The 27194-nt window shown below is 42.1% G+C and overlaps 1 protein-coding gene across 4 annotated transcripts in view; it reads left to right on the top strand.

The window, feature by feature from the left end:
* Positions 1 to 24260, top strand: part of ldlrap1b (low density lipoprotein receptor adaptor protein 1b) — a 34126-nt gene extending 9866 nt beyond the window's left edge. The window contains exons 2-10 of one of the 4 annotated variants that reach the window (XM_046062141.1): positions 5642 to 5784; positions 6880 to 6992; positions 9755 to 9869; positions 11324 to 11396; positions 15965 to 16060; positions 18550 to 18644; positions 19082 to 19116; positions 19811 to 19880; positions 22769 to 22912. In XM_046062141.1, coding sequence (XP_045918097.1) covers positions 5642 to 5784; positions 6880 to 6992; positions 9755 to 9869; positions 11324 to 11396; positions 15965 to 16060; positions 18550 to 18644; positions 19082 to 19116; positions 19811 to 19880; positions 22769 to 22777 — 749 coding nt within the window. In that variant the 3' untranslated portion in view covers positions 22778 to 22912. Of the gene's footprint in view, positions 1 to 5641; positions 5785 to 6879; positions 6993 to 9754; positions 9870 to 11323; positions 11397 to 15964; positions 16061 to 18549; positions 18684 to 19081; positions 19117 to 19810; positions 19881 to 22768 lie in introns of all 4 variants that reach the window. The other 3 variants (XM_046062140.1, XM_046062139.1, XM_046062138.1) reach the window with 3 other exon arrangements.
* Positions 24261 to 27194: the final 2934 nt, after the last annotated feature.

The following is a 27194-nucleotide window of genomic DNA, read 5'->3' on the forward strand; positions in this document are numbered from 1 at the left end:
CGGTGACCAGTAAAACTGCAGTTCTGGCAATCTCCCCATTCATTCAGATAGGAGCCTGGTCTTGTTACTCTGAAATAACGGCCCGGAGGCATTGCCAAGATGGCTGCCGAGTGGCATGACTTGCTTATAAGGACTTTGCACATACGATGAGCCAAAGAAATATGACATAGTTAGTACTAGTAGTTAGCACTATTGTGCAACATTAAAGTGGTTATATTATGCTCATTTTCAGGTTCATCATTTTATTTAGGGGTTGTTTATCATTTCATTTTCAAAAAAACACCATGTTTTTTGTCATACTGTACATTGCTGCAGCACTTCTTATTATGATATATACAACACTACCAATACATTGGTTCCACCAGTAAAATGCCAAGTTATTTGCCAAGATAAGGCCAATCTCCTGCGGATGATGATGGATGTTGGCAAAATGCATGGGCACCGTGAAACGACTGCAGTGGCTGCAATGTTTTCCTTTGGGGCAATTACGCCCGTCAAAATTACATCAACAATTCTCGCTCTGAAATCTTGTGAGAGGTGAGTTGTTGGAGGAAGACGCCAGTGGAACCGTGAGTCAGAATTGAGTGGAGTGTTTGAGTAACCTGCTACCTGTTGTGATCGAGTAACCTGCTACTTCCACAGGACGCGGCTGCACCACGTTTTGCTTGCGCTGCAGCTTCCGGAGCTAGTTGCGGCCATTCTGGACAGTGCTTTGTCTAGAATATTTTTGATGGAAGCCACGTGAAGCAGCACAAAGTAGATCAAACCGGGCAGGAAGTCAGACACAGAAACAGCATACAGAATTTGGTCAATTTTCAAAATTAAACACCCTGTGCAGACTCGCGATTGTAAATCAACAATGAACAGAATTAAAACAGACAAAAAAATAAACCATTTGACTTCGTGGGCTACTTTACCCATGGTAGAAGCACCAAAACCAAGCCCTAATTACCAAATCAACAAAATCTAAACATGTCAGCAAAAATCTTTGATTCTGAAATGCTCCCTATGGGATACGCACTCATGCAGAGAACAGAAGAAAACCAGGTCGCAGAGAGCTGTTGCAGGTAGGCTCAGTAGAAGCACAAAAAGGACAAATTAGTAACAAGCCAGCAACTTGATCCGCATTTGAAACACCTCCCATTGAAAGATGTTACCAGGTGTCCCTCATAGGGATGCTCTCCATGATGTTGTCAGACAGCTGGTATAATAGTCTCAGCCTGTCGTGACAAAATTAAGCACTTTTTGTTGATGTAATTTTGACGGAAGCAATTGCCCCAAAGGAATACATTGCAGCCGCTGCAGCCAGTTTGTAAATAGCGCAGATTACAAAAGCTTGTTGTACCTACGAGACATGTCAACCCGAAAATATGTGAAAATAGGGCCCAGGTTTAAAAGCACCAAAATTACCCTTTTAAGTCTTCCAGCTTGCTGGACGAATATTAACTATGTTCATGAATATGTATGACTAGGTCCAGGACGTTTCAAGTGTGTTTCCACGCAGATGCCCGAGCAAAGAAGATTGTTGATATTCTGTTTGAGGGATTTAATACTTTATTTAGAGGACCAACCTTTTGTGCAGAGTCTCATCTGAGAGTTAATCCAATGTTGACAGATGCTGGGAGTGGTAAATTCATCATTTGGCGGTCAACCAGCAGATGTTTATTTTGTTCCCTTTCACTGAATCTTTTTCCATAACACAGATTCTTTCTCGTGTGTGTGTGTGTGTGTGTGTGTGTGGAGGTGAGCTGGGCAGCTGTAAAAAGTTTTCCTGAAGATCTGGGTGCAGATGTGAAGACTTGCAGAGCAGAAGCAAGAGCGAGACCAAAAAACCCCACTTACTCATTATCCACATTATTCTTTGAAGATGATTGGCTAAACAAACCCTCACACATCTTACACCCACTGATGTTGGTAGGAACTGCAAGCATCTACCTGCCTCCCCAGTCCTATCCCCTTCCACCCAGCAAACATCAGTGCTCCTCTGCCTGCTCTCTCTGGCTCATTTACTGACAGTGTCACCCGGGCGAGCAGCGTTCATTGACCAGCCAGAGCTCCAGCGTAGCCAAGAAGCCTTTGAAGTTGGCTCTAATCAGCACCGTAGCTGCAGCTGAGAGCCGCCATAGAGGGGGCTGAGGCTGATGTTGGGTGGGGGTTGGTTATGTGAATGCAAATGTGACCAATATGAAAATGGATTATTATTCCATACAAAGCTGCACTCTGGGTATATGCACCCATCTAAAAATAGCCCTGGTTCATGAGTTGCTCATTTGAACTGCCATTTTCTTTTGAAGAAAGCTCTTTTTATTGCTCACTAAATCTGCTACAGTGAGTTATTTCCCCCCCCCCACAATATTCATCTATTTCAAGCAGGCTGGAGTAAAGATTTCCCATCATCTGCGTGTTCTGGTCTTACAGTAGCTATCTCTGCCGGGCCACAAGCCCACTGCTGCAGCTGTGTGCAGTATGTGAATGACATCTCCCCAAAGCCCTGAATCACTGAGAGCATTTTCAAAGCACATCGGACAGATCGTTGAAATCTAGTGAAGCAGACCTGTCATCAAAGTTTCCCTTTTGTAAACACAGGAAATCTCTGGACTAGGTGTTCACGGTTGCTTTTACAAACACGAGCACGCACTAAAGGTTAGAAATGTCATGGTAGCTGAGGTCAAGCCTGCATTATCTCCAACATGTTTCTGTAACTGTCTGCAAATGTCCTAAGTGGCTGCTCCTTGTAATGGACATTTATAGTCCACTTGGACCACTTGGTAACTTGATTTAGGTCACAAATAGTAGCTAATGATTCCTCACCGCAGATTATATTACAGTGCTACTTATCTAGGCACTAATGTAACTACAGGATCAGCAGAGGACAGCCTGATCTCTTCCCAACACTTAGGAGCTCCAAGACCTTGACCTTAGAGTGGGCGTTCACACTCAGACCCACCCTTTACTTAAGTATGGGTTTGGTTAGAGCTGCATTTAGACCATTATAACCACTCACGGATGGCTTGGTTTGGCTGGAGAAGAAAGAAATATTATAGGTCTGCCTGTGCTTTTTTGTAAGTGGTTTATGTTCCCTAAAGGATATGGGTTCTTAAGCCAAGAGATAGTGTTCACAAAGTAGAAATGCATTCAGAAAGCTTTAAAAACACTTGACTTACTGGGCTGACTACTGGCCGTAGCAGTTATAAAAACACTTTGAAGTCTTTTATTGTACATTTAGTTTATTCGGTACATTATTTAATCAAATTTATCAAAGCTAATAAAAAAAATAAAAAAATGAATGTATTGTTCAATAAAAGCTTAGTTTAAATAAGCAAGCTACACCTTACAGTGGGTAGAATGGGCTTGTTAATTTAAAAACCGTGCATCTTTTCCTAAAAACTAAAGCGCTCGAGCTATGAAGGGGTAAACAACATAAATCTTTATTTTAGTGCTATCGCATTAATCAATTTCAATGTGAATTAATCCTGTCGGTTGTTTTATTGGTCTGTGAATTGATACAAATGTCCATCACAATTTCTCCATGCCCAGGTTGACACATTTGAAGGTCTTGTTCTGTCTGTCCTAAAAGCCACCACCCAAAAATAGACTAAAGGAAGAAGAAAACCAGCAAATATTCACATTTGAGAAGCTAGAACCAGTGATTTTATTTGGGATGTGTGCCTGGGGAAAAAAACAAACAAAAAAAGCGATTATCAAAATTGTGGTTTTCTGTCTATTGATTAAGCAACTTTAGTATAAGATGGATGACAGAAGACTTAACTATTATATAACCCAGCATTTCAGACGCATGAAAGAATTGTAAAGCACATGAGCAGAACCTTTTTAAAGCTGGCTGCGGATCTCCTTGGACAAAAACACGGTGGCGGTGACCACAGGATTCTGTTTAGATCACCCTGGAGATAATGGGTACCAGGAAGACCACCCAGGAGGAGGGGCGTGCTGTTGATTGTGTTTTCTGATGGACCTTTTTAGAGGCTAACAAATGGATATCCCTGCCCCCACTCTCTATCACACCTCACAGTCCATAAAACCTTTATTGGCTTCAAGGAGAAGTTAGCATGTTTATTGTTGGTAGAAATTTTTGATGTATTGTGTGAACTTCTGAAATTGTGTTTCCTCTTTGGCTGTATCAGAAAACTGTTTATGCAGCTGGTTCCTCATTTACCCATGTTTGGTCTGTTTGAAAGCTGCTGAATGTTGAAGATCTAGTGTGAACTGTCAGCATAATTCCAACATGGGTCTTAATGATTTGGCATTATTTGAAAGGCAGGTTTTTGTGTTTTTTTTTTTTTTTTGTATTTTCTCTGACTGCTCCTCTGTAGTGTAGTGTTGTGACCAGGCAGCTGGCTTCATACTGATATAATCTTAAGAGAAGGACATCGCCTTGAGCAGCTCACTCTGTGTTCTTTTGATAAAAAGAAATCAAAACCACAGCCTCAGTGTTTTATTCTCCCCCAAAGAATTACAATATTGAGTCCTGGATACATGTCATTCTCTAGTACGCTGGAGGAGACAATCTTTTATGAATGACTTTTCCGGCGGTAGTTGGCAGGATTGTAAATGAGTTCTGGCAAACAGTCGAGAGAGAGCAGTTTTATCCTTCGAACATGTATTTGCGCCTAGTTTAAAATAGTAAAAGCATAGTTATTCAAAATACTACCACTGATTTTTGAAAGTCTACAATGGTTTTAGCTGCCAAAAAAGCTGCATAAAACTTTCAACCTCACAGCAGTGACTACAGCTCCTTCTTCACAGTTAACGTCTTTAAGAGAAGAGACTGTTACTGTAAAGTTGGAGCTGTAGTCACGGCTGTAAAGTTTTGCTTTAGAAAGTGTTGTATTTGCTGCCTGGGGTGAGGGGGGAAAAAAAAATAAATAACAAGCTGCGACTCTGTTTCCAAATCCAAACAAAGATGGCATCCAAAAATATATTTATTTTCACTTATATTTGTCTATATTGATGTTATTTCATATTTTCATACATGATAATGAGTTTTATATTTATTTTTTAAGTACATGGTTAGAGTCTTTGAGGGTGGAGCTACCTTCAGAACGGCAGTAAGTGTTGGTAAACAGCCCTCTAAGTTTTTAGGTATCCTATTTCTCAGAAAAACAGATGCTTAGCTCTGTGATGCGAATGTAAAAGTTATACATGACTGTCTCAAACTGGAGCTAATATGTGCTAACATTGTAAACCCCCGCTACTTTCCCCTCACTTTACAATGCAGTCCAGATTAGCAGAACTCCAATTCAGAATGCCAAAGAGATGAGCGGCCTTTTTATTCAGATTTGATAGAGAAACGTTGGCGCTGTATTCTTTATTTTAACAGTAGCACATTTCTGATTTATTTTAGCCAGTGAAACATGCATTCCATAAGAGCACTTGTTTTTGCCTTCCTGCAAGGAGAAATGGCAAAAGCATGTGTTCATAATAACACACACCCAAAATGAGGTTATGTCTTGGCTGCTGTTGTAGCTGATGCTGCTGAGTTGACCGTCCTGCAAGTGCTGAGAGAATGCTGTGCTGTACTGACACATGTCTGGCACGAGGGCCTCTTTAGCCTGCCTTACAGTACAGCATGCAGGGTTGGTGGTGAGCGGAAGTGTCACTGGTGCGTGTCTCTCATCTGCAGAGCTTCCAGAGAACTGGACGGACACGAGGGAGACCCTTCTGGAGGGCATGGTGTTCCAGCTGAAGTACCTGGGGGTCACGATGGTAGAGCAGCCTAAAGGAGAGGAGCTGTCTGCGGCTGCTGTCAAGAGGATAGTGGCCACGGTGAGAGGCAGTGCACGCACTCACTCACTCACTCACTCACTCACTCACTCACTCACTCAACTAGAATACCTTAAACACAGGGCACCCAGAACTTCTTGTCACTGCACTGCAAAAAAGTATTCCCAGAAAATGAGTTCCTCTCAAGCACCTAGAATGCCACTTGGAAATCGTGGTCGTCTATAAGTTTTCTCCTGTGTATGAGCTGACTGACACCTCGGTGAAAAGCGACTGGTTTGACGCCTACCCCCCCCCCCCCCCCCCCCCCCCCCCCCCCCCCCCCGAGGCCCAGGCTGACATTTAGAGGAGGATGCAATTAGTTTGGACACTGTTGCTGAGTGTATGGCTCAGCCAGCTTTATCATGGTAGAAAAGGCTTAATGTTATTGGATCTGGCAGCTCAGTGGATAATGAAGTTAGCGGCGGCAGAATGGTGGGACTCGGGACACGGTGATGTATGGAGAAGAATGCAGAGGCTCTGATTGGGCCTAATCTGTTGGCTGCCCTTGGTGTCCCTTTGAAAAGGATGTTAGACTGCTGAATGGGATTTTTTTTAAACATGTCATATTGTGTAATAGGTGGACTTGGTGTAAGGTAATATTTTGTCCAGCAATAGTTGGAATAGATGTAATTTACTCTGGATTGGATTTCTCACTCATACACATGCTTGGTGGAGTTAAAGTATATTTATTCATATTTGTTTGTGTGTTTGGTTTGACAATGCCAATGTTTATTGGCATGTGCATATTTCCTCCTGTTAATCAAGCCAACAGCTTTACAGTGTTTGGTCCTAAGGTCTGTCACATCTTCAAGGATGTAACTTGATTGGCATCTTTTGACCTACAGTCTAAATTCTGTGAAAGCTTGATATCAGGAAATTTGCATTGTAACTTGATTCTTCTAGTATATCAGTATCCCTGGCATCACTGGAATTTTATTGACTGGACTGATTTTAAAAAAACCTGTAGTCTGAGTTGCAATTTACATAAATGCAACGTTGGCCCTTAGCTAGATTCATTTTTCTTTTTTAAATCTCTGTCTTTCCCTCTTTTCTCTTGTGGCCTCCACCCTTTCATTCTCTGTCTTCACTTCCTTCTAGGCCAAAGCCAGTGGAAAAAAACTCCAGAAAGTCACATTAAAGGTCTCCCCACGAGGAATCATCCTTTACGACAGTGCCTCCAACCAGCTGATAGAAAACATCTCCATATACAGGTCAGTCCTTCTCTTTCCTCTGTTCCTAACGCATTCTGTGTCCCTGACTCAGTCGGGCGGCCCCAGTTATGACATACTTTAACCCTGAGCTTGTCCCTATCACCAACACTAAAACAAAAGTTGTTATTCCCCCTTTGCTCTCATCCATCACTGGATGGGTGTGAGTGTAAGGAGGTGTGGTACTTCAAACTAACGTAAACAGTTTTTGTGTGTGTGTGTGTGAGAGAGAGAGAGAGAGACTGTCTATCAGCAGTATGTGTCATCAATCTTAACTCTCTTGGGAGCATTACAACAGCTGTATGTCTGAGCTTGACACACACACACTCACTCACTCACTCACTCACTCACTCACTCACTCACTCACTCACTCAGATCTGACTTGCCTGCCACAGCCTGCACACTTAAAGCTGCCTAACCTCCTTTGGCCTTGAGCTTATGAGCCAAGCTTGAAGCACTTTTCTAAAATTCCACATTTATGGGTACATATCAAGGAGAGATGGGACGTTCCGTCATTTTTCCAAGCATGAATCGGCTTATGTTGAATATTTTCTTCTAAAAGCTGGCAGATTGAGGACAAAATCTCAACTGTTGACAGTTTACTGAAGTTAACCTAGAGCAGTTTGACTGACAAGCTGTCTACCACTGACCATGTTTCTGGCTTTCCAGTGTCACCGTTGTGTAATATTCTGTCTGAGTGGTTTCATACCACCCACCGGCTCAATTTTGCATCACAATTTCTCAGCCAGACAGCATATGCATATCTATATTAAAAATCTGGTTTCTCCAGTACAGGGCTGTTTTTTCATTTTTTTCCGATTTAACCTGATGAACATTGCACACGAGTCCATCAAAGGAGGGGACAGGCAAAATGAAAAACAACAAATGTCTTACCCTTTGATCAAATTTTAATTGATAAGTTGTGTATGTAGCTATAAACTTTTAAATGCATCCAGACACACTGAGATCAAACATCAGTTGTAGGATTTTCTGTGCACTGATTCAATGTTCAACAATTGGGGCTGCAGATAACAGTTAATCCGATGATTATTGTTTCGATTCATCATATGGTCCGTAAAATATCAGAAAATATGGAAAAATAGCTGACCATCAGTCGAATAGTTAATCCAGTGGCTGTTGTTAATCTTCACGTTTTAGAAGCAGGAACCAGAGAACCAGAATTGTCCATTATCAGTTCCTGTTTGTAACCATCTCTAAATTACTTTTGATTCTGAAGAAAACAGTGTCTTTTTTATGATTCATCAGCAGTTGTATGGATGTTTATTTATCTAGCACATCAGAGATAATAATATCCTCAGGAAGTGTAAATCACACGGCTTTGACTGAGTTAGGACTCTATGAAGAAGTAGCTTAAGTACCTTAATTGTCTCCATCAGCTATGTGTCACAGCCGATGCAGCTGCTTACCTTGTTGGTAAAGGGGCTAAATGAGCAGGCCAAACTTCCTGTTTTTCTTTTTTTTTAGAACACTGTCATCATCGCCTCATGTCTCCCTCTGTGCCCTCCCTTCACTTCTATTGCACCTCCCACGGGGGGCCAAGCTGCGCAGTTTGAAAACCTACAGATTGCATACATCCCCCCTTTTTTGCAATGCATCTGCAGTAAACTATTAGTAACTACTACAGCAATTAAAAGGCAGACTGCGTGAGGTGAGTCCAGCTGCGACCTCAAGATGGTGTGAAGACATAAAGCACCTGGTTGTATCTTGCACCTCATTGGAACTCTCCTCCCCAGACATCTGCTAAGATGGACGACCAATAAAAGAAATGGATTTGCCTAGACATCCAATTTCCCTGACGCCCTCCCTCCCAAACATTTGCCCGTAAATCTCGGTTGTGTTGTGCAGACGGCAGCTGTGATTCTTAAACCTTTCCAAACTTTTCCTCTCTCGCTATTATTTCTTTCTTTATCATTTCCGCACCTTATATTTCTTAGTCATTAGTTAACAGAGTGTGACTATCCCACAGTAATGTTGGAGCACATTGCTGATGCTCAAATGAGAAATGAAGGACAGATGGCAGACATTCATTATAGTCTTCCTCCATCGTTTTGCTTGTCACACCCCCACTGGCCAGTGTACCCATCACTTTGGTGTTAGGGTAATGACATGGTGATCAAATAGTGGGGAAAAGCTATTTGTGGAGCATTACAGCTTAATCTAAAGCCCTACACTGCACCTGAGACTGAAAAGCAAGACTGATACCTCTCTCACATGCGTCACAGAAGAAATCTCAGTGTAATAGATGACCTTCTACACAGCAGCAACATAGGAACACTCACCTCTGTCTGTGAGAGCCTTTTCATGTACCTTACAGGGGCCAGGCTCCATCTAAAAGCTATAATTTAAAACTGTGTCTAGGTTGTTAAACGGGCGGGACACAGTGGGAGTGTGATGTAGTAACTTGTTTCGAAAGGAACGGCATCCCTTTGGCGAGACGGCACAGATGTCCACTGCACACGTGTTCAGTTCAAATTCATGACATTGTTCAGCTCAGTACCTGCACACAGCTGGGGTGTGTATTTGATCATGTGCGGAGTGGTGAGCTTGTGAATGCCAGGGATTTTATTTCCTTATAAGAGTTAAGGGAAATGCTAGATTGAACAGTTTGAGTCAGATTGCTGGACTGGCTTAAGGGCTTAGTGCAGATGGAGTAGCACGATGGCCCCACTAGATCTGTAATGACTCTATAAAGTGTGTATTTAAGTGTGTTCACATCTGTCCCCCCCCCCCCCCCCCCCCCCCAGAATATCATATTGCACGGCGGACAAGATGCACGACAAAGTGTTTGCCTACATCGTCCAGAGCCAACACAATGAGACCCTAGAGTGTCATGCCTTCCTCTGTCCTAAGAGAAAAATGGTAAGTAAATGAGTGCTTGCAGTATGTGTCTCTGAGACATCTACTGTGTGAACAAGTAGGCTGCTTAAACAAGGGTCCAATAACTTATTCATGTGAAGTGACCCACCTTCTGTCAGTGGTCACAAAGAGTTTGAAGCCATCTGGATCTTAATATTAGATGTAGTATTTACAGCTCTTTCCATTTCTCATTTCTAATTAGGGAATAATTGAACATTTTAGGCAATGCGTTAATTTTATTCTCGTGTCTGTCTGTTTAAATATGAAGTTTCAGCCAGCGGCAGGTTAGCTTATCTTGGCACAAAGATTAAAAACTAGGGGAAAGGGGTCGCCTGACTCTGTCCAAAGATAACAAAATCCACCTACCAGCAGCTCTAAAGCTTACTAATTAACACGTTGTATCTCGCTTGTTTTAATTCATATGACAATCGGAATGTAAACAAGTTGTGCTGTTGTGGGGGGGGGGGTTATGTGCTGGACTATGGCAGAGAGCAGTGACTTCCTGGAGTGTCCACTGGATGTCTGGAAACCTCAGTTACTTGAGACTTGAGAGTCTTCATGCACCTGGCCAAGAAATAAACCCCGCCAATAACCCCTAATAAAACCACCACTTGTTTTTGCATTTTGGTTTTTGTATGGAATAATCAACTTAAATAAAACATGTCAGTTAGTGAGCTTTAGAGGTGCTGGTAGGTGGATTTTTTTTTTCACCTTTGCTTCCAATCGAAGCTCTATAGACGTGAAAGTGGTTCTGATATTTTACTAACTCTCAGCAAGAAAACAAATTTCTCAGAATCTTAAATTACTCCTTTTTAATGTCATTAGTTACCTATAAATAAATGCATAGTGACATGAGGCTACAGGCTGTAGCTACAAATATAGACTACAGATTCTTTATGGTGCAGAATTCTGCATTCAAATATTGGATTCATCCTTTGCTCCTGGCAATCTGTGGAAAAGCACTTTATGCAGATACAGTGTGTTGCAAAGAAACCTGAGAACAACTCCACTATCACTTTGAGCCACACTTGTATGTATGCAAATGTCCAAATGTTAAGTCAGGAAAAAGACGAGGAGTGAGAACAAGAAGAGTGGGGATGCTCTCATCCCTCTCTGGCATTCTCTCCATCCCGGGAGGTTTGCTGAGAGAGTGAGCCACTCCCTCCTTTTCCTTCCCCTCACTAATTTAGCTCTGGCCAAAAGGCCATATATCCTACCAGTTACATAAACAACTTGTCATAGAGCTCACCCGTTTCGCTTCCTCCTCTTCAAATGTCTGTGAAGGAACCATGTGTTGGTGGTCAGTTCCTGTCTTTATCAGGGTCCTAGCTCCTCGAGTTTCGTGAATTGTCCTCCCGTATATCAGATGCGTTATTCAGAGTATTATTCATCATCCTTTTATTCTTTCACTTTATCACTGTCTCACTCTTATCTGTCTCTCTGCCTCCTTCCAACAGGCCCAGGCGGTAACCCTAACAGTGGCTCAGGCTTTCAGAGTGGCGTTTGAATTCTGGCAGGCTGCCAAGGAAGGTACGCATGGTCACCCCCGACGACCAGAGGAGTGTGACGGATGAGTGAAAACGTTCCTCTCTTTGCTGTTGCTATTCTCTCCGCTTGCATACATCCTTTACCTTCCTTCTTAGTGGCTAAACAATGATCCTGTCTTTCCCTCTCAGCATGGAAATGTACATTTTCTTGTGTCTTCCTGGTGACGGCCTTGACGCCCTCTAGAGGGGCACTATTCTACTGTTCCTGTCATTCACTGTTGTCCTTCACAGACCTACGCACATTTACACACACACATACAGTAGATGAATGTCTCCATTGATTGAACCAGCCCACCACCCCTCGTGGTGGTTAAATCATTGCCCAGACAGCAGAGAGATTGTTTTAGTTTAGTGACACCTCTTTATTATAGGCAACTTAGTCATGGTTAAAGACTCATGTAGGTATCGATATAGGGAGGAATTAAGGTTAGCCTGGGGCAGAGGTGGAGTGACTTGAGTAAATCTTCTGTTTCCCTTACAGTGAGAATAGGAATGTGGGAGCTGGGTTCTTCCCTGGTTATATCTTATCTTTACTGCGAAAACTCTCTTTTTCTCCTCATTAGTTTTATGTTTTTCAGTTTTTATGTAAAAGTTGTAAAAAGCGTTCAACCTCCTTAAATGCATTAGCACCTTTTTAATAGTAGACTTCAGTGAGGGAGATCAGCAGACAGTGCGTGTTCAGGCTCCACCGTGGACACAGCAGGTAATCAAAGCGCAGTGTGAGGCTGGTGTCACACACATTCTTTTGTACAGCTCAGCAGAACATGCATGTAATTTACTGCATGTATGACTCCAGAGTAAATGAGCAGTTCTTGCCACATAATGTTGGTCTCTGCACCCGCCCCCCCCCTATCTTCTTCATCTTTACATGTGTGTGTTGCCTTGTACGTGCTCTTTGAATTTTGTGATTATCCATTGTTGCTGTCTGTGTTGTTTAGCACCTGGCGTCTTCACCTCACCTTCCCTGTCGAGTTATTTTCTTTTCCCATCGCAGCGCTCGCTTCTGTTTTTATTATAAGGAGCGAGATGGGTGAAGAAGAGGAGAGCGAGAGAGGGGGATGGTGGATGAGGAGAGAGGGCAAGAGAGCATGAAAGGCGGGGCACAGAGGGGTGATGGGGGGGAGTGTGTAAGAGAGAAAGGAAAATGATTGTGCACGTGTGTCAGTGGGAGCTCAGCCCCCCTGACAGATTCAGTGTCAGTGCCATTGATCCTGTTTCACGCGAAGGCGAGCTTATTTATTCAATTCATAGCAGCCTTTTTTTTTATTTACTCCACATTTCTACCCCTTCTTCTACTTCTACTTCTTCTGTGGTGTTTAGGAATGTTTTAATGTGGCCACATTTTCATTTTGGGGAGGGATTATTTTTTTTTTTTTTTTTTTTACGAAGGCCACAGGCTCCTTGTCTCACGCCTCTTCTTTTAGTTGATTGTATTTATGAGTTGAATATTAAAATCTGCAGCCTTGCGTGCACTTTCCTACTCTCACTGTTCTTCACCCCTCCTCGTCGTAATTTTCTATGAGGGCCCAGTAACCCGTTTAATTAGCGAAGCTGTTTTCTTTTAGTTCACTACGGTGTCACTGATGAAGGAAAACTGATGCCTAGCTGGTAGGGGTTATGCAGGGGAAAGGAAGAGGTAGTTCTCATGTGGTAGAGAAGAAGAGAGAGCGATACGGAGGGGGAATAAATCCTTTCGTGTCTGTTTCATTGAAGTTACAAGCCCCCGGAGGATCAGGGCAGGAAGAGGGGTCTATCTACTGTATGTCTGTCTAGTTTGCTGCTTCTGCTTCTTACAAACTCTCCTCCACCACCCACAGTGGTTCTCCACAGCCCACCACACATTCCTGACCCACATTCCTCTGTATATTTCAGCTCCCATCTCTGTTCATAGAATATTCACTGTAAACACCACAGCTAGCTTTGAAGTGGTGTATCTTTAAGTTGCTTCCATGTTTAGCAGGAGTTAGTTGCTCAAGTCAGACTGAGAACTACTCACTGGAAAAGCCATGGGGGGGGGACAGTTGCCCAGGGAAATGTTTGTAACACCGCCATCACTAAAATACCTGGGCTCATGGGAGATGGCATGATGAAATAGAAAAACACCTCCTTGCTGTAGGCAATTCTCTTCAGGATAGACAGAAATGGATATTTAATCTGTAGCCACAGTGTTGAAAGCCTGAGTTACAGTAGGTGTCTTCTTCTTATCACGCTTGCTCAGAAGGCTCATGTTTTCTTGTGACTTTCTTGTGATATTTTAGTTAAGGCAGAGATGGGTGTTTATGTATACATTTGTGAGGTAGACTCAGTTGTTGTTGTACATTAAAGAAATATGGGCCCATAGAAAATCGCTACTAACTGGCCAAATGTTTTTAGAGTGATGCATTTTGGTCCTACTTTGAGGACTAGGGGTTAAAGCATTTTATTAACTTTCTTAACTTGGGAAACCACTCCTGTCTCTGCTGATATCTAGGAGAGCTCCAGAGGAGACCAAACCTGCCTAAGTAGGCAGGAGATGGCATTCAGGCTGACACATTCTGTGAGGAGAGACGTTTTGAAACAATATTCTTACTGACAGATTGTTTTGACAAAAACTGAGTAATATTTCCTTGTGCACATGGGAAAGAAAGAGGCTGTCCCTACAGAAAGTGATCCCAACAACATTAGACTTGTAACAAGGAAAATACAGCTACATATCAACTGTTTCTGATTCGGATTCTGTCAGAGCCAACAACTCCAGCAGTAATAAATCAAACTTTGATTGCGCTTCTGTGCCTCATAATGCACATGAGGGTCCTCAGTGAGAGCAGACTAAAACTTATTTAAAACTTATTTAAACACAATCATGTCCCCCTGGCTAGATGTCAGCTGCATAATGAAGGATATCTCAGCTTAATTAAAACGGGTGAAATATTTTTATGTGCCGTATATATTATATTATTTTTAGCAAGGCTATTTCAGATAGTAGTGGCCTATAATTTTTGAATGAAGACAATACACAATATGACAACAGAAATATATTGTTGTCATATTGATGCAGTGAATTTCCCAAGACTGTGTGACACTGCGTAAATAACAACTTCCCCCCTCATGTTGGACACATTAGTTAACAAGGGGTGTATCTGAAAGATGAATTGGACAGTGGAAGAGAAGATCCCATGTTTGTCATGGAGCGGCACACCACAGTGCACAGAGGGTTTGAAACGTGTCTGTGAAATATGTGCAAGATAGAGCATCACCATTATAGGAAGTGTAAAATGATATGGTTGGGTTGGTCTATTTCCCACAGCTGAGTGAAATTACTTCCTATTTTAGGTTGCATTTATTGTTTACAGCTTACTAATTTACATGTTTGTAATTATCTTATAATTCATGTTATCATCATATTTTTGTATATATAACCGTAGTAGGTAGGGCTGAACAATTAACTAAAATATTATTGACATTGCAATATGGCCGAGTGCAATATCCAAGCCGGGTGAGCTGCAATTATATGATAATGGTGAAATGTGTTGCAACATACCATTATAAATCAAGCATTGTTGCAGAGATGCCCTGGCCTGCAAATCATATTCTCCAGATGTAAGGGAACTTGCTTTTTTGGTACAGACCAAAAATCACATTGTCGTCATTTTTATTCTATTTAATTTTTTTCTTGTGAAAGTTGAATTAAAAAATTCCCATAAAATCGTGACTCGTATCGCAATATTTTTTTGCATCTCGTTCAACCCTAGTAGTAGGTTACCTTAATTATTTACCTACACGCACACAAAACATACACATCATAAAGTGATATTTTGGCATCCAAATTGCAATTGCTTTACAATATGTCATCGTGATTTCTACTTTGCTGCTCTGAGTGTAAAACAGCAACGTCTCACCCGCTCCTAAGAGTAGTCCTGTTCCTTACTGAAAGTCTGAAAGTCAGTGTAGGAGGCTTTATAGATTAGTCTCAAGTCCCACTCGGCTGTAGGAGTGTTTTTAAGTCCTAGTTTAACTTTCTGCGCAATTCCTAGGAATGATTCTGAAATGCTTGATAGATCTGGGCCCTGAAACTACTCTACTCTACTCTTGAGTTTAAGAGAGCAGGAAATACAGTGAAAGCTGTTGTCAGTTGCACTTGGTGACCTGCACTGTGTGGAAAACCTTCTTCCTAGCAGGTGAGCATGTTTGGAGCGAGCAGAGCTTATTATCCATCTGACCCAGATGCTATGCCCACTCTATTTAAATGCTGCTGTTCCTGTACTAACTGCTGTATTGAACGATGATGCGTGTTACAGTGTTCGCAGGCCCTCTAGGTTTCTGCTGGCAGATGGCATGAGTAATGGCCTAAACCTTATCTGCCAATTTACTGCCGCTAATTTGTTTACACACATTATATGCTTGGTTAGTGAAACATTTAATACCCACATTTTCAGCCGACAAGTAAACCGTTCCTTTAGCGATGCACGTCAAGGGCACTCACCCTGTGGTTACAGGTTCCTGAATCATAGATTCACAGACTGCTCTTTTTTCTTTCTGTCTTCCTCAACCCCCCTGCCGTTCCCCACACAGAAAAAGAGAAGCGAGTGAAGTCAGGTTCAGACGGAGAGGGAGCCAGCAACTCCCAGTCGGACAGCTCGGCCAGCCTGGGCAGCCTGAAGGGAGGAGGTGAGTCATGTCACCCATCATTATGTCTTTCTCTCTCTCACTCTCTCTGACCCTCTATGTCACAGCAGTCGTAGCCTAAGGGGAAGTAGGAGTGTTCAGCCACTTGTCAAAGGTTTGCTTATATTGAAGCTTTATGTCATCTGACAACAATCAGCGTTTTCTAGGTTATTTTTTCTTACCAACATTATTACAGTGAATAGCAAATTATATTTTTAGACGATTATGTAGGATGATGATGATGGCAACGATGTTGCTGTCTTTAATTTGAAAACATTAAGCCCCATTGGCGTGTTGTAGAGCCATTAAAAAGATATTTTGTTTCATCGATCCCCGTGACATTTTATCATAATGAGAGTTGCTCATTGACAAACTGTTAATGTGTTTTAAAACTGTGAGAGAATACGATTGTTTGTGTAAAAAGCAGGAAGGAGGCCTGCATTTTCTGTGACCACATTGTTCATCAGATTTACTAAGATTCCAGGACTTGAGACTCACGACATGCTTTCTAAACATGCGGCTGACCTCCAGTGAGCCAGACAACTTAACCCTAAAGGCGTTATTAGCTCCATGTATTGTCCACAGCCTAAAATACAATGAGATGAGGAGTATCCTGTTGCCAGTGGCACAATGGCTGTGTACACTTATTCCTCATAATGCTTTCTTCTTAGTCTGTTTTGCGCATACCTTTTCCCCGTCCCACTTCATATGCCAGTGGCCTCTGTATGTACCATCATCCTTTCTGTACTAGAGGTTTCAGTTTGAGAGAGAAGCACTGCTTTTAGCAGGCAACATCTGAAAACATCAGCTTTGTACTGAGTCCCCCCCCAACCTCACACCCGCCCCTACCTCTGCCTGGCCAGGTGGCCTCCAGCCAGAGAGGGATCTCTCTAAATCTGTTCTGACACTTTATTTGGGGCTGTAGCCCTGAATGTGTAGTGTTTTATGGCCGACACAGGTTTCAAGGATGATCCGCAGTGAGAAGACCCAACAAAGTAGGACTTGGAAACAGATTCTGGCGGCAGAGAGGCTTGGTGTGCGTTTTTGGACCAACATTATCCCACTGACCATTTGGCGGGGTCATTCGGCTGCCAGCGGATTGTATTTCTGTGAAGCAAATTGACGTAATTGTACAGCGGAGTAGTACATGGCAGAAGCTTCTGAGTGCCTTTTGAAACGGACAAGCATTTCTCTCTGGCCAGAGCTTTTCACCGCTAGCCCTAAGGCAGTGATTGGGGACAGCAGAGCTTAAGAGCTATCGGAAGGTTACATTTGTGTACCCTTCACTTTGGCTGATCAAATGACATGCCACTGAGTCAGGGGGAGTCTCAGGATCAGTGGTGTTGTCAGGGGTGAGTCAGCTTTATTCACGAGACATGATCCTTTCAGTTCTCCCTCCCGGTGCCAGGCCTCTCACAGTGGATACCAAATATAAATGCCACTTCTTACTGTGTGACCCTGATTGTTAGTGGACTTTGCCTGCATGAAACTGATCATCCTTTTAATCTACTCATCTTCACAGGGTTAACTGTTAGAACAATTATTTTCATAAGTGATTCATCTGACGATTATTATTTTCTGAATTAATCAGTAGATAAAATGTCAACAGAAAAGTGAAAATGCTCATCACAATTTCCCAGAGCCCAAAGTGACATCTTTCTCTGGCCAAATGTCCAACACAATCATAACTGACAAAGAAAAACACAATATATTTGACATTTTTGCTCAAAATAAAACTGAAACTTTTAACCGGTTATAAAAATATTTGCAGACTAATTGTCTTTCGATCAGTTTAGCGACTAATTGTTGCAGCTGTTGTTAAATATGCCAGCTGGGTGTTTCCTCCCAGAGCCCCACTTCCACCTTAATTTAGGGGGCTTTACAACAGTCCCCTGAACAACAGTCCCAGTCACACAATACTGCCTTCTTCATAACAGCAGAATAAAGGCCTCTCTGTTGAGGAGAGCGTGCATGACAGTGAAGTTGTGGTAGCATTAGAAGTGTCATGGAGTTTTCACTGTTCTACTAAGACTAAAGACTAGACAGAAATTAGTGTTGACACGCATTATTGATACACATTAATCATGAGGCAAGGCCATTAGGAGCCAATCCCATTACAGATCAGCGGTGTCGCCGTGGTTAAGCGTGCAAGTCAGGGGGTTACCGTGTGCTCACTTATCATAAAGTGACAATACACAGATGGCTGCATCGTGATGTTCCACTGAGATACGTTAGCGGCTTAAGAAAGAAAAGTGGACCTCTACAAATGGTATGGACATAGACGTGCATGCTGCTGTTTCTGTTGCATGGGAGTATGATGATTACAGGATCCAATCAGATGGGTACTTGGAGCATATTATTACACTGTTGTCTCTGGGCTAGGGATGTAATCTAAAACGTTGAGTGTGGAAGGTTGCATTTATATGGACATTTTCTAAAAAGTGGCGTGTGTGTGTGTGTGTGTGTGTGTGTGTGTTTATTTCGTATTACAGAGGTAGCCACGGGAAAACTTCTGGATTTGGCAGAGGGAGCCAACGTGGCGCTGGTCCACTCAGGAACAAAGCAGACCGACTCGGATCCCTTTATGGTGCATAATCACGAAACAGAGAACAACAATACTGTATGGGTAAGACAAGGGTTGGGCTGGTCAGTGAGTTTCAGCTGTTTTAGCATGATAAGATGGGAAGGGAAGAATGCCATGCAGGAAACACTGATTAATTAGCCCAGTGATGTACTGTACCTACTATATTCAGAGAAGTGAACTCTACAGTTATACCGCTTCTATGTGGACTTAGACAATAGCCTATTGAACAGAACTGGACTCATCAAGTGGCCACATAGTTAGAGAGGGTGTCGGCTGCAAGTAGCCTAGATTAACCTCATTTTAGGCTTGAGAACAGTGGCAACAGGGTGACTGTGTGCATGTGTGAGTGAGTGTATTAACATCTTACAAATAAGCATTGTTTACTTATCATCTCTCGACACTTTTGTCTTTAACCAGTATGTTTATGTTGTATCTGGCAGGAGTTGGAGGACGGTCTGGACGAGGCTTTCTCAAGGTGAGAATCGGTGTGGATTTGGGTTTTCCCTAAAGCTGGGGCTCTGCTAAAAAGCCACACAAGCTGCTGTTCTGGAAATAGCCGCCTGTGGTTTGGGCCGCCCTTGTAATAAACACTCCCTCTCCCTCTGCTCGGCTCGGCCCGGTGCACTCCCACAGGCAGGAGACAGGCTCAGCTTACAGGCCCGGGCACATCCGACATCCGCCCTGAGTCATGCTGCTGTTGTAGGCTCCGTTTACCATCATGTCAGGCTCACACACTGATTTCCTGAACTCAGAAAGCTTCTGATCACAAGTGGATGTGGCTGAGGAACACATAGTTTATGATTTATATCCCAAACCCAAAGTAACTTATTTTGCGGTGTAAAATTCCCATTGTAATAGAATAAAAGCACAATGACAAGAATCTGCGGTCAGGTCTCAGCATTAGCAGGTTCAAAGTCTATGCCCTCAAACTAATCAGAACTGAGTCCACTGTGATTAATGTTTGAATTTAGTCTGTATCGGCGTGTGTAATGGCACACTCCGATAAGTTGTGGTGGTCTGCAGCAGGTTGCAAAGTGCAACTGTTAACAGATGTTTGTTTCGGACCACCACAGGGACTCGTTCAGCACTTTGTTGGTGCGTTTATTTCCATTGGCTCTGCTTTTCATTCCCTCTGTTAATTTGATGGTCATTCTCTCGCTTTCTTTTAGTGAAAGGGAGGATAGGCTTCACGGTCTCTGTAATCAAGCGCTAAGAGGCCATTTTAGCCCGGTTTATCAGGTGATTATTTTTCTGCACACACTGTAATTACACCCTGACGCCGTTAACCTCCTGCTCTGTGATTAATGAGGATGCTCGCAGCATAAGCAGAGATGCATCCACATGTAGATTTCTGTAATGGAAGGAAATTCAGGGACCCGCGAGCAAGGTTGACGTCTTTGTCCACCAGGATTAGCTTATTGTACTGGTTGATGTTGGTGTCACAGTGGAAGAGAAAATTAGAGACACTTCCTCATTCTGTGAATGAAAATGTTACAGAACAGCACACATAGTTTTGCGTGAGACTGAATGAAGCTCCGGATTAAGGGATGGTTTATAGTTGAGTAACATAAATGTGCCTTGTCATCACTGTTCTTTCTGAGTAAGCTCTATCTTTCAGGAAAAAAAAGACTATAAACAGCAGAGATCCATGGGTCAGAGGGTGTAACTTCTAGAGACACATGCACCATACAGTATACAGCTACTGTGAGACTGGGAAAGATTTTATTTATTCTTTATACTTTCCTTGTGACACTCCTCAATTTGATCAAAGTACCCTGTATGTAAATATCATAGACACGGGCTCCTCCCTCCCAACATAGAGATCATGTAACAGGCCAGGGAGTTGTGGGCATCACAAAAACATCCCTCCCTTACTGAAGCACCAACATTTTTATTATGAAGGTTGAAGTGACTGTTACTAAGTTTAATTCATTTTCATTTTTTGATGAGTGACTATTAAATTCACTTAGATGAGCCGGTTTGTCACTGTCCTTTTCAGTATGAACTGCAGATAAATTCAGGTGAAGATCGTTTGTGTTGCTATTAGAGAGACTGCACTGCCACCTGCTGGCGGAGTGTTGATTACTGATGTCGATGCCTATGAAGTGCCTGTTGATCACAGTGGGGAAACAGTCCAGTATGGGTTCATCCCAAGTCTCATATCATATTTCATTGCACCTCAATCCTCGCTTGAACTGGATGTCTTTTTGTTTCGCCGTTTTTCTTCCCAAAGCTCTTATTTCTGCTACAAGAGCAGCCTTCACAGAAGTCTTTTACACACCACCTTTTTGGATATCAGTTATTGATTGGAGGCTGCAGCTGATTGGATGGATCTGATGCATCACAACATCACTGGAGTTTCATATCAGATTAAACGCCATGATCATATTCTGGGTTATTCAATAATCAATTCACAGAATATCCATAAATACAGATGCAAACAGTGAATAAATAATAGAAACACATTCTACCAGTAGAAATGATCCTATGCTTCTGAGTAGGACACAGTATAAATACACAAGTTGGTCTTCATGTGCAGGTGTTTGTTAAAGTTGGTAAAGGTTGTAGTAGTGACAAAGAGACTGCACTGCCACCTGCTGGCGGAGATGATCCATGTTGTAGATGCTTTAGAAGTGCCTGTCGATCACAGTGGGGAAACAGTCCAGTATGGTTACATCCCAAGTGTCTTATTTCATATTTCCTCGCTCCTCAATCTTTGCTTTAACAGGTACAAGTTGTTTTGGCCCACCATCTTGAAGGCCATCCCAAAGCTCTAATTTCTGCTAGAAAACATGCTGCTCTGTCAGTGACTGTGCCTTAATTAGTATTAGGACAGATCACAGACTCCATCAATCTGTGATCAGAAACAGACGTCGCTCCATGTGACACTTCAGAGCAAAGGGCGTCTGATAGTTCTAAAAACACAATTCCTCGTTTCTTCTCCCCTTACGCGGTTTCCTTGCGTCTCTTCATGCGTCCCCGGTGGGAGGGACTAAAGCTGATGATACACGGGTACGATTGCTCTGAAAGTTGCTCTGTGTATCATCAGCTTAAGAGCAAGGAAAACACACAAGTGAGGGAAACATGGATGCAATAAAGAGACTTGGGATGTACCCCAGTATGATGTATGTATGTTTTCTTTCCAGCAAAGACTGAAGAAAAATAGGCATGTTTACTAATAATAATTACGGTCAACCCTAATGTCTTATTTTGGTCAACTCTAATCATAGTAATTTGGACTAAAAGTCACACTGGCCATATAAACCCATTCACATTATCACAAAGCTGTTCAGAATAGTTCCGACTTTAATTTTTGCCTGACTTGTGATGTTTCCTTTGCACCCCTAGCCGCAGTCTGGATAGCTTTGAATCCTACTCAGGTAACGATGTCATTCACTGGATCTAATGACTTCCACCTCATTCTCCCGTAGTCTACCCACTATTCACGCCTCTGCCTCATCTGTCTGGATATCAGTGTTCAACCAGGCTGATTAAGACTCATGTAGTTTCATTTTTTCTTTCAAGGCCACATACCATTAACAAGACACCAAGGGGAGAAACTCCTCCATGTCATTCCACAGTTTGATCCACTCCTGAGCTTCATGTGGCAGGTTCACTGCCGCAGAACCTGATGTAGTCTGCCACTGTGTACACGTCTTCATCACAAATGTTTTGTGTGTCCCCGCCTCACATCCATCAGATTTGCTCCCCGTTAGTGGCATGCCAGTGGATGAGATGGTGTGTGTGTTAACATGTAGGTCTGACATGTTAACATGGTGTTTAAAAAAAAAAAAAAAAGGTTTTGGACGTGTGTTAGGGCGGCTTCATGTTGCGTTGCCATGAATAGCTCACATAGGGAATCATTTTATTGCCACATGTTGCTTTGCTTTTTTTAAAATTATGATTCTTTTCATTACAAGTAGAGATGCCACTGTGTTCTTCTGTGTAGCCTATGTTCATGTCCATAAATTCTATACACACTATAACCAACGTTGTTCACTAAGTTGTTCACAAGCTTTTTGTGTAATGAATTGTAATTAGTAACATCTTGTCATTAGTTATCTTGATCACTACCCAGGTTTCCTCGTAGCAGCTAATAAAATGTCTCTTTTCCTCTGTTCCTCTAGACTCGCTGAGTCTCGCACTAACCCCCAGGTCCTGGACATTGGGGTAAACCCTCAGGACTTCAACACTGAAGAGTGCCTGTCCCCAGGCAAATGGGACCAAGAGGACTCAGAGTTCCCTGCACAAAAAGACACTTTTGGGTTCTAATGTGAAGCCTCTGCCAAGAAGGGAAAACGGAGAAAGACGAGGGGAAATGGTGGAAACTGGAGAAGTGACAAAACGAACATTTATGGCATCAGTAAGGTTTCCCGTCTTCTCCTTGCTGCCAAGTCCTCTCAGTGCTGCTGTCTAGTGGCTCTCTGATGCTCCTGGATCCACACAACCACAGAAGGACAACATGAGCAGGGTTCTCACGGAAAAGGCCAAAGCAATACAAACCAATTTATCCCTTTTCTATGAAAAAACATGCAGTCATTTAATGTTTGTTACAGTCAGTGTATTACTTCCTTTTTTGTGTATGTTTACCTGTTCACTGTTTGTAATGTGTTTGTGGTATGTGCTTGTGTACATTGTGTTAAAGAAAGTGTGTGTGTTTGTGTATGTGTGCGGATGTATAGTATATAAATGTACAAGGTGAGATATGAGAACTATGACGTGAGTTACGTTTGGAACAGCTCATCAAGGTAAAGGTCATCAAGGGTACTGTCACATATTTGATTTACTTAGAGATGGAGAAACTGGATTAGAGGGAAAAGTCAGCAATGAACAAGTTCCCATAAAGTTACTACCTATGTGCTTCAAGAATTCAGCCTTTTTCTGGGCTAAGCTTTAAAAAAAAATTGTGTGTATGTTTTGATCAAAGAGTGTTTGTGTGAAAGTGAAAAAGAACAAAATGACAATCTTATTTTTTTTTTTCTATTGCAAAATCTATTTTTGCACTCAACATTCATCCATTTTTAAAAAGCACATATTTCATATAAGGGAATTTTAATGTCCATACGCATCAAACTTATTTTTCAGGCTTATATACAGTGCCTCTATTCAAACTCCCACTTGGACTTGTTCATGCTTTATTGTTTTACAACTTAGAATCACAGGAGCATTCCTGATGTTGTATTCACTGTGATGTTGACTACAGTCTTGTACATCTCAAGATTTCCCAACGTTGTAGAGAACTGTGAAGCCCCCTATATCACCACATTTCAAAGAAAGCCAGTCATGTTTCCCACTCTGGCTCATTGACAAGAGTTTGATGGGAAGGGAAGTCCAGAGTTGTTTTGTCTTCACTTCAACAGTACAGTCTCTTTTTTTTTGACCATGTCAGTAAGTTTCATTAATCAACTGTGATTCAGTGTTGGAGCAATAAAACATGAAGTCCAAGGGTGTGAATGTGTTATAGCGGCACTGTACCGCTGTATGTTAAATTATATTGTTGCATTGACTTTGCTAGTTTATTATTTTTTTCCCGGGGAGTGTTCCCAGTGTTATTTTTGCAGTTTGTTTATGTATGAATTTAATTTAATTCATTAAATAACATAAATTTCAATCAAAGTGTAACAGAGTATGTGTGATGTTTATTCCAGAATCAGATTTGCCAGATATACCGCTTACTCCAAAAGCATCATGGTATCACTGTTACCTCTTTGTGAGTTTCTTGCATCTTTAGTCTCAGTGCAACCAGTGTACAAGCTTGGAAGAAGCACTTTTAACAGTGAAATTTTGTTTGAAACTGTATTGAACCAATGAAATTAGACCTAAAAAGATAATTAAATGGCGATGAAGATTAAATTAATCAGCAACTACTCTGATAGTTCATGTTTAATTTTTCAAGTAAAATGTCAGATATTCTCACACAGTATTCACATAGGGATTAAGGCAATGCAGATCGTAAGTTATGTTCTTAAACTTGAACTGCCTTTTGTGCTTCTTTATTTGCTGTATATGTACATGTTTAACACCAGTTCAGCAAACATAAATGAAAGATATGCACAAACAGGCACATGAGATCCTGTTGTTGTTTTACAATTTGGAAGATTAATAGCTCTTCTGTCAGTTTATTAGTGTTATTATTGACAAACAATCAATTCATCCTCGGGATTCTCTTCAGTCGACTCTTCTTCACTTTAGCAGGTGCATGCCAGGTGCTTCATCAGGTGACCCATCAGCGGCTGATATCTCCTCAGCTGGACCGTTACGGGCTGCATCTTAGCTGACAGCATGGTTCCTCTTCAGCTGAGCCAGTAGTGTCTTCATCACCAGCAGAGCTGCTGCTCCGTCAGGCATGTTTGAAATGCCGTCAGAGGAGCGGCTGAGCCTGCGGCATCAGAACAATATTTAGACTCCTCCTCAGCCTCGTTGTCAGGAGTTAGTTACTCCTCATCCATCTGGCAGACCTTCATTTTATCGATGTATTCGTCCTCACTGAGTAGAACATGACAGTCGATACTAAATAAATCTATCCAATCACGAGTCTGACAGACCTCTCCCATAGTTCAGACTCAGGGCCAGTTGCCATCTGGTATTCCTTTGAACTCTGCAGGAAAAAAAACATTCTGCTACTTCCTAAATGTTTTAACCATTTAAACAGTTCAGCCACCATTCTGAGCAGCCTAAGTGTTGTTTCACCTTGAAGAACGTGTCGGTGTAGCTGCCAGCAGGGAGGAGGTGGTCAGCTGGCTGGCCCGGTATGTCTGCATTACTACTCATATAGAGGGTGACGTCCTACATCAGGTCTGTGGTATGTCAGAAGCTGTGCAGTCAGATCCAGATATAATGGGTTACTTACCACCCAGTACTCGCAGGGTGACCCAAACAGGTGGTTGGTCGGTGAGAAGGCGAGAACACAGCCAAGACACCGCATGTCTATTGCCTCAGAGACTGGGGAGGCAGTCAGCAACCGCAGGGACAGAAGAGGAAATGCAGAAGACTAATGGTGCGTTCCAGTTGTACTGTTTATTAATCATTAAAATACCATTAACATTAGGAGAAAAAAAAAGACAAAACATGGTTTGTATGAAGTCATAAATTTATTTATTTAATCAAAACCATTAATCAGTGTTAAGTTTCTCAGGTGAATAAAGCTTAAGCTACTTAAGAATTTGAAAAACGTTTTTCAGATTTCTAATATAAGCCAACTGCAAGTGTGTGTTTCTAACACACATCCCAGCTCAACAAAACAATACATTTACACATCAGGAGGATAGCGTATACAAGATCCATACTAGACATAGTGAGCTACCCTACCCTAGCCTTCAGTTTGTTGTTGTCAACATTGTGCCATATAGTGTAACAAAACACAACAATCTTACTACCTCAAACGCAATAAAACACTAAATTAGGGAATAAGGACCTTGATCTGCTCTCTGATATTAATTCACATTTAACATTATCCTGTACCCTGCGTCTTGGCCACAGAGCTCTCTAAACTCAAAATCTCCTTAAAACAAATTCCTTTGTGGTATGCAAAGCGTGTATGGTTGCTTCCATGGTGTTGCCGCAAATTTCTTTGCAGCAGTTTTGCCAGCCAAGATAATACGACATAAAGAATAGGAAAGTTGTATCCCGTTTCATCACTCAGTAGCCTAGTCTAGATTAAATGCAGGGTGAAAATGTCCATTCTTTCCAACAAGAGCCAGAAATCTGTTGACTGCTGTACAAAGAAATGAATTGATCTTAAATAGTGAGACGAAGAGCAAATACCTGTCAACTAAGCACCCCCCCCACGCTAAAATTGTGGTGATCACACAAAAACATGCTCCCATTATTGTGCACTTTTATCAGATCAGCGGTCTTCATTAAACAATACAATTCACTACTGTGACATTAAACACAGCACGTGAGGTTTCATCAACATCCTTTTACTTGCAGTTACTCACACCACCTTGCATCAGCACGTGACGTCAACCAGACAGCAAAACTATGTCAAGTTTGCATATGTAGTTTCTTGTTTATATTTTCTAAATAAAAGCAGAGAATTAGCGTCATATGGACTCTTGATAGTGCACTATAAAACATTAAAACAGTCAAGGCACTGAATGCGAGACAATGAGACATTAACAGGAGAAATTCTGCGCGTGTTCTTTGTATGTTTACTCGGAAGTGTGCTGGATTTAAGAGAGCGTAGCCTGCCCACAGATAGGCAGAAAAACTTGACAGAAGCAGCTGAAGAAAAACATAGACACGGTCAGTTGGATAGCAAGGACGCGAGGAGGATGCGTGTCGCGGCGTGGTGCTTATGTTTGTGTAAGTAGCCAAATGTTTCATTTAGTTGATTAACTGAAACCAACGCATGTCCCGTGCACAGCAAAGACAGTTGTTCAAAGTGAATCCGCTAACTCAGAGTTTCTGACTCAAAATTGCACCACTCGGTGGGTCATATCTAACTCAGCCGTGAGGAAACTGCTGAGTTGTTTCGTGAGATCGTAGCCTACACAATGCCTGCTATATAAACTGTTATTTTAAAAGGAAGGTTTTAGCGACATTTTAGCG

This window comes from Micropterus dolomieu, linkage group LG11 (genome assembly GCF_021292245.1).
Source record: "Micropterus dolomieu isolate WLL.071019.BEF.003 ecotype Adirondacks linkage group LG11, ASM2129224v1, whole genome shotgun sequence".
Lineage (NCBI taxonomy): Eukaryota > Metazoa > Chordata > Actinopteri > Centrarchiformes > Centrarchidae > Micropterus > Micropterus dolomieu.